Genomic DNA, 15,082 nt, shown 5'->3' on the forward strand with positions numbered 1-15,082 from the left:
TGTATCTGAAACTATGAATAATATTTTCTCCTTATCAAATTCAGCTTCTAATGGTGTAGATGGTGTTTCGGTTAAGATTTTGAAAGCTAATGCTAATCTTTTGCACCAATTTTGACTTTTTAATTAATTTATCTTTTACTCAAGGGAAGTTTCCTAATGCTTTAAAGTTATCATTGGTCATTCCTATTTATAAATCTGGTAATATTTCTGATTTTACGAATTATAGACCTATTTCCTTATTAATACATTTCTCTAAACTATTTGAAAAATCTATGAAGATTAGAATTTTATCATTTCTTGATAGACATTCAGTTTTGTCTCCTTCTCAATTTGGCTTTCGGCCTGGGCTTGGAACGGAGGTTGCTGTTGCTAAACTTGTGGGAAGTATTACAGAAGCTTTGGATTCTGATCTTCATCCAATTGCTGTTTTTCTTGACTTAGCCAAAGCTTTTGATTCTGTTAATCATAAAATATTGTTAAATAAATTATCTTATTATGGTTTTAGAGGCATTGTTTTTGATTGGTTTTTCTTACTTTCACAAGAGAAAGCAATCGGTTTGTATCCATAATAATTATAGTGATTGGCTTACAATTAATGTTGGAGTACCACAAGGTTCTGTTCTGGGCCCTTTATTATTTCTCATTTATATAAATGATATTCTTTACCAACAGTTTTTGGAGATATCCAAGCCTATGCCGATGATATTGCTGTTGTTTATAGTAAGCCAAATCTAATTAATGAAGCCATTATTTCTAGTGATCTTAATAAAATTAAAAATTGGCTTTTCTGTAATGGCTTATCCTTAAATATATCTAAATCTTTTCTTCTTCAGTTTAACCTTTATGGTGTCATTCCAGCTTTTCCTTCTATTTTTTATCATTCTAGTGATTGTTATACTTACCCTAATTGTAAGTGTCCCAAATTGACTCAAGTTTCCTCTGTTAAATATTTAGGAATTATTTTAGATTGAAAATTAAATTGGCAATTTCATATTAATTCTTTAGTTAATAAATTAAAATATAGTTCTATGCTAATTTTTGAACTTAGTCATTGTGCTCCTTATCACATTTTGTTAAGTGTATATTATGCTCTTTCAATCTTTCTTACAATATTGTATTTCAATTTGGGGTGGCACATATAAGACTTTTTAATTCCTATTCACAAGTTGCAAAAGTGTTTTCTCTCTTATTTTTACTCATAGGCTTGATACCAATTTCAGTAAATTTAACTCCCCTCTTTCATATGATAAACTTTATTTATATTTTTTAGCTTTATCTACAATGCATGTTTCTTTTAATAGGCCTTTTAAAGTCACTTCATATTTTACACGACTTCAATCTTTTTTTCCAATTAATGTACCCACACCACGTAAAACAGTTACACTTCATCAATATCTTTATTTGGCACCTCGTATTCATAATTTTATTCCTTATAGTATAAGATCTTCTATTAATCGTGTTAATCAAAAGAAATACTTAAAACAATGGATCTTAAATACTGATGATAATATTCTGGGAACTTTATATTGATTTTGTAAGTTTTGATTTTACTTTATTATGTGTTTAACCATCACAGGACGAGTTAACTCTTTGTTGATGGTTTTATATTGATATTTGATTTTTTGTGTCTAATTTATTGCTTAATAAATTTATTATTATTATATTATTATTATTATGAGGCCTGCCATAGGCAGGTAGTTAGGGCACTTGACTTGTAATCTGAGAGCCATGGTTTTGAATCCTCTTCACACCAAACATGCTTGCCCTTTAAATTGTGGGAACATTATAAAATGACGGTCAATCCCATTATTCAATGTTAAAAGAGTAGCCCAGAAATGTTACTCATTTTTTTATTTCCTCCAGGTCTGAGTCTTTCCACTAATGCCTCTCCGCAATGATATTTGTTGTCTCCAGCATCATGAGTGGCTATTATGTAATTTTTTGTTAGTGAATCTTCCTTCTCTTGTTTGATGGTGTGAATGTTGTCATGTTCATACAGATGTTCCTTCTTGGCAGTATACCAGTTTCTTTATTTTGTTTCTCAGACTTTGTACCTTATAAATTTGGCTTCTTATCTTTTTTAATTTGTTATTAGTGAGCCTTATTTTTTACATCTGAGTGTTCCACAGTCGTGGCTTGTATGCTTAGAGCTACCCTCTCAGCCACTTTCAATTCCACATAAGTTGTGTATTTCTGCTTGTGTTAAATTTTTCAAGTTCTTTTTCTAGTTTTATTTTTTTATTATGTCCATACCATACCTAGACATTTTTTTTCAGTGGGACAGAAGCCTGGTTTTAAGTTGGCTGGCTTCTTCTTTTGAATCCTTTCCAATTTGTTCACACACTGAAGGTTAGAGAAGCTTAGATTAAGTTTTCAATATTATTTTTTTAAGAATGTATCTTTCTGATGGAATCAACTTAGATTTTTGTATCTCACAACAATTCTGGTTTCACAGATCTTGCTCCATCCACATTAATAAACTGGTTTATGCTGATGTGTCTTGTTTAGTTGGATGTTTCTGGCCACCTTAAGCATAAATTTCAGATTACATTTCAATGTTTGTTTCCTCTCTGATCTGTTTATCATACATCTTACAGGTTGACATGGGGTTGAAATTTCCTGTGTTATAATTTGCTTAATCAAATCACTGTGTCTTCAGTTTCAGAATCTGTTTGCCATCTGTGGTTATTATTCAGGCTAGATGAAATCCTTTCTTTTGAAACTTTTTTTATATTTTGCCCAACATCCATTGTTAAACATTTCCTTGGTTCCTGGGATTGTAAATTTGGACATCAAAACTAATAATACAAAATGAGATAGATACAGAAATCAAATATATTCTGTCTTTATGTACAAAATCCTGTAGTTATATAATTTATCCAGTTAGGAGTCCTGTATGTTCTCTCAATTTTGAGTTTTTCTTGTCAACCAAAATTGTCCAACATCCATTTTCACTAATTCAGGATCATATAAAGTTGAGAAATTCTTTGGTGTCTCCTTACATTAGATACTATGTATGGATTGGTCCAGTCGAGATTCTTACATGTTGCGATGTACCTACATGTTTGTTCTAAACTAAATTTCACTCTCTATGCTGTTCTTTGCACAAGAAGAGAAGGTTTCTGAGTTGTTACCTTTCCTATCTCAACATGCGTGTTCTTGCATGGAATAAGGTCTTGCTACTGTAATAATTAGATATCTCAATTCCAACCAGGATAGGAGTCACCTAGTTTTTTTTCTCCAACTTATTTATTTGTTCTTTGATGTTTTCATTGCTCATTGTTGAGCCTATACTTTGGAAGTGTTTGGGTCTTCTCTTTTATTTGGTTGATTGTGTGACTGATTAGCCATTATTGATACTGACAAAAAGGGCTCCTATACATGGAGTATGCCCTTACAGGTCTGGGCTTTTCATCTTCAACTGTAGGAGCATTATACCTCCTACCTATTTATCTTTTTATCCCATTGTTGGTTTCTATGTTTTAGTAAACCATTACTTATCACAGAACCAAAACCTTTGCCTGAATTGAAGAACTTCACAGGCAAAGAGGTACCATGTTGAGAGGGAAACTTTCTTTAAGAGTGTCCTTTAGATCCATTTTTTTTATGAGGTTGGTCTACTTCACTCATTCTCCATCAAATCTACTTCTACAAAACCTTCTCTAACTTTACTTGGTTACACATTTCTTATTATACTCCTGCCTTGTAACTTGTGATTTTATATTTTTTTATGCTGCTGATTTCTTTACAATGTAAATATCTGGTTTTGGTTAATTTAGAGGTAAGTGAATTTGTTTCAATGTTATATTTTTAGAATTAAAATTAATTTCAAACATGAACTTACCTCTGAAATAACTTTCCTTCAAACTCCTCACAACTCAGTTTCCATCGTAGCTGTAATTTTTATAAAATTTAAATAACAGTGGGAAAGTAGAGCTTATTTAAGATTCATCCAATGTGTGTACAGTAAGTCATGTGGAAGGTAGATTAATGACAAATTATGGGAAAGTGATCCATGAAGGACATTTGGATATTTTTAGTCATTTGGTTTGTTGACAACATGAGTTCAAATTTAACAAGGGAAAGTTTTCAGTACTGTAAGGTCTCGTTATTTTGTCTGTGCCACTTTAGTGATCACATTATTAGAAACTATTTATATTTTTATCTATTACTCTGTAGCTTACAAAATGTTGTTTCAATAATAAGCAACATTTAAATAATGTTACTTTTTCATATATAGGGATGAATGTTGCCCGCTTACTTCTAGACAGAGATGTTGGTCACTTATATATTACTGATGTGAGTAAAAAACGGGTTGAAGACGTAAAAGACATCTTAGCTCACAAGGTAATATATAGTTTTTTAACTCTTGCACTGAGATTTTTAGTGTGATAAGTAATATACTCTCTGTTCTAATACTTTTCTACTGATAACAGATTATTGTTATTCATCATGTCAAGGTTTCCTTCCTTCTCAAGATAATAAATAATGGGAGAGTATATAGTTCAACATAGATTAAATAAAACAAAGTATTTTACCAATTCAGCGTATTGTACAATAATGGACTACCAGTAACAGGAGAGTATATAGTTGAACAAAGATTAAACAAAACAAAGTATTTTACCAATTCAGCGTATTGTACAATAATGAACTGTCAGTAATTGGAGAGTATATAATTCAACATAGATTGAGTAAAACAAAGTATTTTAGCAATTCAGTGTGTTGTATAACAATGAATTTTCAATAACAAGATAGTATATAGTTCAACTTAGATTAGATAAAACAAAGAATTTTAACAATGCAGTGTGTTGTACAATAATGAATTATCAGTAACAAGAAAGTACGTCGTCCAACATGGATTAAGTAAATCAAAGTCTTTTAAGAATTCAGTGTATCATACAATAATGAACTATCAGTAATAGGAGAGTATATTATTCAACATAGATTAAGTAAAACAAAGTCCTTCACCAATTCCATGTATTGTACAATAATGAACTGTGAGTAATTGTAGAGTATATAGTTCAACATATAGAACAAAGTATGTTAACAAGTTACTGTGTTGTACAATAACAATCTGTCAGAAACAGGAGAGTATATAATCAGTGATGATGAGAAAATCTACTTGTAGAGAAAAATATATATGTAAAAACGGCTGGTTTAGGTTGAGAAAATATTTATGTAGAGGAACGAACATTTCAACCTTCTTGTTGTTGCTCCTCAACATAAAATTTTCCCAACCTAAACCAGCTGTTTTTACATATATATAGGAGAGTATATAGTTCAACATAGATTAAGTAAAACAAAATATTTTACCAGTTCAGTGTATTGTAGAATAATGAACTGCCAGTAATAGGATAGTATATAATTCACCATAGATTAATAAAATAAAGCATTTTAGTTATTCAATCTGTTGTATGGTAATGAACTGACAGTAACAAGATAGTATGTAGTCCGACATAAATTAAGTAAAAGAAAGTATTCTGACATTTCAGTGTATTGTACAACAATGAACTATTAGTAACAGTAGAGAGTATGCTATGTTACCAGCTTATGTATTTACGTTACTTTTCTGAAGTCCATCTTTTGCTCGTGGATTTGTGTGTACTGAGTGTGATTGTAATGTGATCTGAGTTTTGATATATGGGAGTATATGATGATGTAGTTTTGTTCATTATATTTGTTTTACTTATATAGTTATCTGTTGTTAGGGAAGGTTGTAGTGATGGTTATCTGTTGTGAAGGGTGGTTGTAGTGATGGTTATCTGTTGTTAGGGAAGGTTGTAGTGATGGTTATCTGTTGTGAAGGGTGGTTGTAGTGATGGTTATCTGTTGTGAAGGGTGGTTGTAGTGATGGTTATCTGTTGTGAAGGGTGGTTGTAGTGATGGTTATCCGTTGTGAAGGGGTGGTTTGTTGTGATGGTTATCTGTTGTGAAGGGTGGTTGTTGTGATGGTTATCTGTTGTGAAGGGTGGTTGTTGTGATGGTTATCTGTTGTGAAGGGTGGTTGTTGTGATGGTTATCTGTTGTGAAGGGTGGTTGTTGTGATGGTTATATGTTGTGAAGGGTGGTTGTAGTGATGGTTATCTGTTGTGAAGGGTGGTTGTAGTGATGGTTATCTGTTGTGAAGGGTGGTTGTAGTGATGGTTATCTGTTGTTAGGGAAGGTTGTAGTGATGGTTATCTGTTGTTAGGGAAGGTTGTAGTGATGGACATTTTTTTAGGATATTCTGTATTAAATGTCTTGTTGATTCTAAAAAATAGATGAAGTACACAGTCTGTTAGGTTAGGAGTCATGATATTTACCCACATTTATGGGATTTCATATAATATCCTTTGGGATGTGATATGTGTGCTATTGTGATAATCTTTTTTTTTTCTCATTCTATTGTGACACATTGTTTATTTACGTTATTCTTGAATCTTTCATATAGTGTATGAACTTTTTGTATAGTGTGTAATCTTTTTACCATCAATGTATTACAACTTATAAAATTAGCTGCTGTTTTGAGGATATTAATCTGATATCATAACATGAAATTAGAAATGCAAAGAAAGAAGGTGTGAAATTACAGAAAAAATTAGTGTAACTTCAATCCATCAAATACTTATGTACAAGTTAGTGTTTAAGGTGGGTTCTAATAAAAAATGAATGTTAACCAATTTGTTATGAAATGTACACTTAGAACCTGGAGAAGGAACATGTCCTTAAATACCACCTTAAAGTAGCTTGCACAACAAGATGTTCAGTGGTGATGGCTGATCATTTATAAATATACTTTTTCACTTTTACACAAATATTTAGCTCTTTGGAGTTTAAAGAATACCATCAACCTTTAAAAAATAAAATTTGCTTTCTAGATACAGTTCAGTTACTTTTTGTTTCCTTTTCAGTTTTGTGGAAGGGTGCAGGTGGAAAAGGTGCCAATTGGAGATATGAGCATTTTAAACTACAAATGTGACATACTATCACCATGTGCTCTAGGCCATGTAAGTAATGTTATGTTTTGGAGTAAAGACATAATTACAAGGTAAGAATATGAGTGGATATTGAAGAATTAAAGAAGAATTAAAATATATCATCATATTTTAAATATGATTAAGTAATTTACTTTTAATGTTTATTCATAAAATTATCTGCAAGACTGTCCAAATAGTTTATGTAATTTTTAAAAAGTGTTAAAACAAGGAGTATCTAATGAATGTTTTTAAAATATGTTGTAATAGAAAACAACACATAGATATGTACAGAACCTACTGAGTAATTATTAGTCACTTCCAAAATCTCTAGTTGATAACATTTTATCTTCATAGATATATACAAAACATATAGACTAATTATCATTTTCTTCCAGAACTTCTACTTGATAACATTTACCATCATGGATACATATAGAATCCACTCACTAATTATCATTCACTTCCAGAATGTCTAGTTGATAACATTTTAACTTCATAGATACATATAGAACCCACTCACTAATTATCATTCACTTCCAGAATGTCTAGTTGATAACATTTTAACTTCATAGATACATATAGAACCCACTCACTAATTATCATTCACTTCCAGAATGTCTAGTTGATAACATTTTACCTTCATAGATATCTTCAGAAACTATTGACTAATTATCATTCATTTCTAGAAATTGTAGTTGATAACACTTTACCTTCAAAGATATATACAGAACTTTTTGACTACTTATCATTCACTTCCAGAACTTCTAGTTCATAACATTTCACATTCATAGATGTATAGAGAACCTATTGACTCTTTACCAGTTACTTCCAGAAGATAACATTTTACCTTCATAGATATAGTCATGTGAAAAAGTTAGAACACCCTATGAAAGCCTGTGTATTTTTGTAACATTTTTGGATATATAGATATTTAATCTCAATTTCAACAATACTGAGATATTATAGAAATATAACTAAACAATTAAAACTGAAGAAAAGACTTTTCAAGATATTCTGTAAATGTAATTCTATAAAAATGCATCTTCTAACTGAGGAAAAAGTCAGGACACCCTACCCCCTAATAGCTAGTGTTACCCCCTTCAGCTGAAATAACTGCAGTGAGATGCTTCTTGTAGCCATTTACCAGTCTCTGGCATCGGTCTGAAGAAAGTTTGCCCCACTCCTCAATGCAGAATTCTTTCAGCTGTGAGATGTTTGAGGGGTTTCTTGCATGTACAGCCTGTTTCAAGTCACCCCACAGCATCTCAATGGGATTAAGATCTGGGCTTTGACTCTGCCATTCCAGGTCTCTCCATTTCTTAGTTTTCAGCCAGTCCTCGGTGGATTTACTGGTATGTTTTGGGTCATTGTCGTGTTGCAGGGTCCAGTTCCGCTTCAGCTTTAAATTTCGTACAGATGGTCTCACATGATCCTCAAGCACCCTCTGATACACAGTAGAATTCATGGTGGATTCTATGATTGTAAGCTGTCCAGGCTCTGCTGCAGCAAAGCAGCCCCAAACCATGACACTTCCACCTCCATGCTTCACAGTTGGTATGAGGTTCTTTTCCTGGAATGCTGTATTTGTTTTATGTCAAACATGTCCTCTGTTCTGGTGTCTAAGTAATTCAATTTTGGACTCATCTGTCCAAAGAACATTATTCCAGAAGTCGTGGTCTTTGTCTACATTCTCTCTGGCAAACTTCAGTCTGGCCTTGATGTTTCTCTTAGAGAACAAAGGTTTCCTCCTTGCACACCTCCCATGCAAGTTAAACTTGTGCAGTCTCTTTCTGATTGTAGAGGCATGCACTTTCACATCAACAGTAGCCAGAGCCTACTGTGGGTTCCGTGATGACATGTTAGGGCATTTGGAGAAATCTTTTAGCATCTTGCAGTCTGCTCTTGGTGTGAACTTGCTTGGATGACCAGACCTGGGTATGTTGGCAGTTGTTTTGAAAGCCCTTCACTTGTTGACTATTTTCCAGACAGTGGAATGGCTAATTTCAAAATCTTTTGGAATCTTTTTAAATTCCTTACCAGACTCATAAGCTGCTACAGTTTTCTTTGTGAAGGCCTCAGGCAACTCATTTGCTCTCACCATGGTGTTTACTCTCACTACAACAGTCGCACCAAACTAAATGTCTGAGGTTTAAATAGGGCAAGCCTCATTAAAAATGCTGAGTAATGATCTTCTAATCATGTGCACCTGGTGTGATACACCTGTGTGTGAGTTGAGCCGTTTTAAGTGGGAATAAATGTGGGGGTGTTCTAACTTTTTCCTCAGTTAGAATATGCATTTTTGTAGAATTACAGTTACAGAATATCTTGAAAAGTCTTTTCTTCAGTTTTAATTGTTTAGTTATATTTCTATAATCTCTCAGTATTGTTGAAATTGAGATTAAATATCTATATATCCAAAAATGTTTTAAAAATACACAGGCTTTCATAGGGTGTCCTAACTTTTTCATATGACTGTATACAGAACATTTTGACAAATGATCATCCACTTTTAGAACTTTTAGTTGACAACATTTTACCTTCATAGATGTAAACAGAACCCATTGACTAATTATCATTCAATTTCTGTATGATTTGTTAATGACATCCTTACTTTGTATGTGTGTAGAGGTCCCACTGACCTATGCTCAATCTTTTTTTTGTAGCACATATCTGCAACATTATATCTTTATAAATATATAGAGGACCCATTTACTGATTGTGGACTCCTACTATGCATTCAACATTTTAATGAGTTGAGTACTTTAGAAGAGGTTTTTAACTGCACTGAAGGATTCAGACTTATCTCTCAAACTAACATGCATGTGTGTGATGTTAATAAACTGCCTGTGAAGTAAACATTTTGAAAAACATGTTAGATTCTTTACAAAGAGCACAAAGCTCGTTTAATTTGAAGTGATGTATTAAAGAAGTCAGTGATACATACAAATGTTTGTTACCCTGTTGATTATTTCACAGTGATACATACAAATGTTTGTTACCCTGTTGATTATTTCACAGTGATACATACAAGTGTTTGTTACCCTGTTGATTATTTCACAGTGATACATACAAATGTTTGTTACCCTGTTGATTATTTCACAGTGATACATACAAATGTTTGTTACCCTGTTGATTATTTCACAGTGATACATACAAATGTTTGTTACCCTGTTGATTATTTCACAGTGATACAAACAAATGTTTGTTACCCTGTTGATTATTTCATTTGAATCCATAGTTTTAAATAATTATTTCTTTTCGTCAAAGGTTTAGAGGCTGTTTCATTTGCTTCAGAACACAGTTTGAGAAGATGAAATATTCTGCCTTCTCTGTTATTGCAATACACTCTGTGACAATTTCACTTGAAAATCACTACTATAACTGTTGGTTACCCCAGTTTTAACAAGAGCTTTAAATAATTGTCACTTTTCATCAAAGTCTGCACATTCTGGTTCAGGAGACAAATTATTATTCTCTGCTCTAATATTACAATATTTCTGTGGTAATGTCATGTTAAAATCACCACTATATGCTGTTTTTGGTCTTAACTCACAATCACCCAGTCTAGGTTTATTATCACTAATAACATTGTAGACATTTATTTATAACATCACAGAGGCCTGGAACATTCCATACATAATGAGGTACTGTGATGTATTAACACTGAATTAAAATGCCTCCAGTTGCACAGTGGCATGTCTGTGCTGTGCTGGAAACCAGGTTTTGATACCTGTGGTGGGCAGAGCACAGATAGTCCATTTTGTACATTTGTGCTTAACTTCAAAAAACCAACTCAATTAAAACAGTGAGGAAAACCTAGAAGGTTCTAATATCATGACTGAATAATATATCAATCACCATTTCATAACAGTTGAACTGCACAATGCATGATCTGTAAACAGTTAGATAAATAAACCTACTTCTAAAAGTAACAAAATTTAACATTCACTTTCTAACTTGTAACATGTTCCACAGAGACAATTGTTTTGTTGAAACATGTTCCACAGAGACCATTGTTTTGTTGAAACATGTTCCACAGAGACCATTGTTTTGTTGAAACATGTTCCACAGAGACCATTGTTTTGTTGAAACATGTTCCACAGAGACCATTGTTTTGTTGAAACATGTTCCACAGAGACCATTGTTTTGTTGAAACATGTTCCACAGAGACCATTGTTTTGTTAAAACATGTTCCACAGAGACTATTGTTTTGTTGAAACATGTTTTATCATCAGTAAAACAGAGACCATTGTTTTGTTGAAACATGTTTTATCATCAGTAAAACAGAGACCATTGTTTTATTGAAACATGTTTTATCATCAGTAAAACAAAGACCATTGTTTTATTGAAACGTGTTTTATCATCAGTAAAACAGAGACCATTGTTTTGTTGAAACGTGTTTTATCATCAGTAAAACAGAGACCATTGTTTTGTTGAAACATGTTTTATCATCAGTAAAACAGAGACCATTGTTTTGTTGAAACATGTTTTATCATCAGTAAAACAGAGACCATTGTTTTGTTGAAACATGTTTTATCATCAATAAAACTTATTATAAATTACTCTATGGCTACCTGTCACTATATAAGTATGATATACTTCCGCACTCTAGTATCAAGAGAATAATCAGATTACATAATAATTTAGCAAATACTTCTTTCATTTTAATAGATTTACTAGAATTTATTTACTTGTATTCAGAGTAACCCATTTATTTTAATTTCAAAAAAAAATTTTTGTTGGAAAAGTGTTGTAAGTTATATTTATTTTACATTTGACCTGGTTTGAAACTTTAGAAAAACTTTGTAACTAAGAATATCTGTGATGAATAGTTTAAATCATACGAGTTTTGTTCTTGAGTTGAAAAAAATTGTCAAACATATGTTTTAAGATATTAAAGTAGTTTACCAAATAGAGGTTTTAGCTGATTTTATTTATGTATTCCCACAAACAATATCAAGTAGGTTTAAATAATTTGAATAAAACTTGTTTCAGATATAATGATTGACAAAAATGTTGTAAGATCTTCAGTGGTAAAATAACCCAAAGGGCTATTTATATAGATAAATTAATATATATATATGACATAAAACTATTCCACTAAAAGTGAAGTAGATACATATTTGTGATGGGGAACAATTGATAAAAATTTAACGTTATTACTCTAGATCTTCAACACAAAAAATGTATCAAAAGTGGAAGCCAAGATTATCTGTGGCTCAGCCAATGCTCAGGTGGAGGATGAAGGGGCATGTCGACTACTTCAAGACCAAGGGACAACCTATGTAGTAGATTATATTCCTAATCGTATGGTAAGCACAAATAACTGACATTCTGTGATATATTTATAACTGTAACTTGGTATACACCAAGGGACAACCTATGTAGTAGATTATATTGCTAATCATATGGTAAGCACAAATAACTTGCATTGTATAATATATTTGTAACTGTAACTTGGTATACACCAAAGGACAATCTGTGTAGTAGATTGTATTCCTAATCGTATGGTAAGCACAAATAACCCCATTGTATAATATATTTGTAACTGTAACTACAACAAAGGACAACCTATGTAGTAGATTATATTCCTAATCATATGGTAAGCAAAAATAACTGACATTCTGTGATATATTTATAACTGTAACTTGGTATACACCAAGGGACAACCTATGTAGTAGATTATATTGCTAATCGTATGGTAAGCACAAATAACTCCCATTGTATAATATATTTGTAACTGTAACTTGGTATACACCAAGGGACAACCTATGTAGTAGATTATATTGCTAATCATATGGTAAGCACAAATAACTTGCATTGTATAATATATTTGTAACTGTAACTTGGTATACACCAAAGGACAATCTGTGTAGTAGATTGTATTCCTAATCGTATGGTAAGCACAAATAACTCCCATTGTATAATATATTTGTAACTGTAACTACAACAAAGGACAACCTATGTAGTAGATTATATTCCTAATCATATGGTAAGCAAAAATAACTGACATTCTGTGATATATTTATAACTGTAACTTGGTATACACCAAGGGACAACCTATGTAGTAGGTTATATTGCTAATCGTATGGTAAGCACAAATAACTCCCATTGTATAATATATTTGTAACTGTAACTACAACAAAGGACAACCTATGTAGTAGATTATATTCCTAATCATATGGTAAGTAAAAATAACTGACATTCTGCGATATATTTATAACTGTAACTTGGTATACACTAAAGGACAATGTATGTAGTAGATTGTATATCTAATCATATGGTAAGCACAAATAACTCCCATTGTATAATGTATTTGTAACTGTAACTTGGTATACACCATGGGACAATATATGTAGTAGATTGTATATCTAATCATATGGTAAGCACAAATAACTCCCATTGTATAATGTATTTGTAACTGTAACTTGGTATACACCATGGGACAATATATGTAGTAGATTGTATTCCTAATTGTAGGGTAAGCAAAAATAACTCTCATTGTATAATATATTTATAACTTTAATTTGGTATACACCAAAGATCAACCTATGTAGTAGATTGTATTCCTAATTGTAGGGTAAGCAAAAATAACTCGCATTGTATAATATATTTATAACTTTAATTTGGTATACACCAATTAACAATCTGTGTAGTAGTAAATTATATTCCTAATTGTATGGTAGGCATAAATAACTCGCCTAAATTGTATATTTGTAGCTGTATGTAAAGCAGATATACATCAAGGGACAACTTTTGTATCTATTGTTCTGAACTGTAAGATAAACAGTATTACACCAAGGGACAACTTATGTCTTATGGTTCTAACTTTAAGATAAAGAGTGATACAATATGTGGGATAACTAATAGTAAGCTAAGTAGAAATACTTCATGGAACAATTTATGTCGTAGAATACCAAACAACAGTTTACATAGGAGATTACTGTATGGTTAGTAGTGATGTATCTGGGACAACTTATGTAATATATATTTTCAACCATATGATTGGTATTAGAAAAAGAAATATTTTAGTCATGTAATGTGTAGCTATCTGTTTTAATATCTGAATGTTTCTGATAGGCTCTTGTTAATTCTGTGTATGAGTCATTGGGACGGATGGAAAATGACCCTTGGATGGAGGAACACTTTGACAAGTCCTGGGAACATTCTGTAAGTTTAGTTGATCGTTACTATTAAAATGTGCTGCCCATTTTAATAAGTTAACCAAGCAGTTTAATTTTGTTTCAGTATTCAGGAGTAAGTCTTTAGTCATTTGGTTTTGGGTTTGTCTGACCTAACACTTGTTTACATTATATTATGATATATTATGAAATAAATCTTTGAGTTGATTATAATTAGAGATTATATTATATAGTTTCTGATAATGAATTTAAAGAACAAAAGTTATGCAAAGAAATATATTTGAGTTTAAAATAATGTTCTTGGACAAAATGGAACCTGTTGATCTATCTTCTCTGTCCCATCCTCTAAACTAAAATTAAGTAAATTGAAAAAAATCAAAAAATCTTGAGGTCAGTCCTTATGATTCATATAGTTATCAAACTTTATCTAAAACTCGCATAAATTTCCTGCCCCTACAACATCTGAAGGCAACCTATTATCAAAAGCCAACCACCCTGTTAAAATAATAAAACTGTCTTAGCTGAAGGTGACCTCTACCATTCCAGAACTTATTCTGGTGACACCTAGTCCACTGTTGTCACTGTTAAATAGGAAAAACGATCAGGCATCAACTCTGTCAATTCCCTTTACCGTATTAAACACCTCAATCAGATCCAATTTAACTTTCAATAGAAAATGGTTTGAGATATTTCAGCCTCTCCTTGTATGACGATTCCATCATCCCAGGCATCATTCTAGTAACCCTTCTCTAAACCCTTTCCAAAGGTAAGAAACCCAAGACTGAACACAATACTCCAAATGTGGCCTAACCAGTGACCTACACAATGAAATTATAAACTGTTTAGTCTTGTATTCAGTATTTCTGTAGATACAAAATAAAATCCTATTTGTCCTACCACTAACAACAGCATACTGTTTGGATGGCTTAAGATACTGATTGACCATTATATCAAGATTCCTTTTCTTCATGACGCTTCATTCCT

The 15,082-nt window shown here is 31.9% G+C and overlaps 1 protein-coding gene across 1 annotated transcript in view; it reads left to right on the top strand.

Annotated features, from left to right (window-relative positions):
• LOC143257761 (L-tryptophan dehydrogenase-like) overlaps positions 1-15,082 on the top strand; it is a 113,914-nt gene that overhangs the window by 33,687 nt on the left and 65,145 nt on the right. Inside the window, exons 7-10 of the mRNA XM_076516794.1 lie at positions 4,241-4,347; positions 6,891-6,986; positions 12,125-12,268; positions 14,037-14,126. Of these exons, the coding sequence (XP_076372909.1) occupies positions 4,241-4,347; positions 6,891-6,986; positions 12,125-12,268; positions 14,037-14,126 (437 nt within the window). The remainder of the gene's footprint in view (positions 1-4,240; positions 4,348-6,890; positions 6,987-12,124; positions 12,269-14,036; positions 14,127-15,082) is intronic.

Source organism: Tachypleus tridentatus, chromosome 7, assembly GCF_004210375.1.
Source record: "Tachypleus tridentatus isolate NWPU-2018 chromosome 7, ASM421037v1, whole genome shotgun sequence".
Classification (NCBI taxonomy): Eukaryota; Metazoa; Arthropoda; class Merostomata; order Xiphosura; family Limulidae; genus Tachypleus; species Tachypleus tridentatus.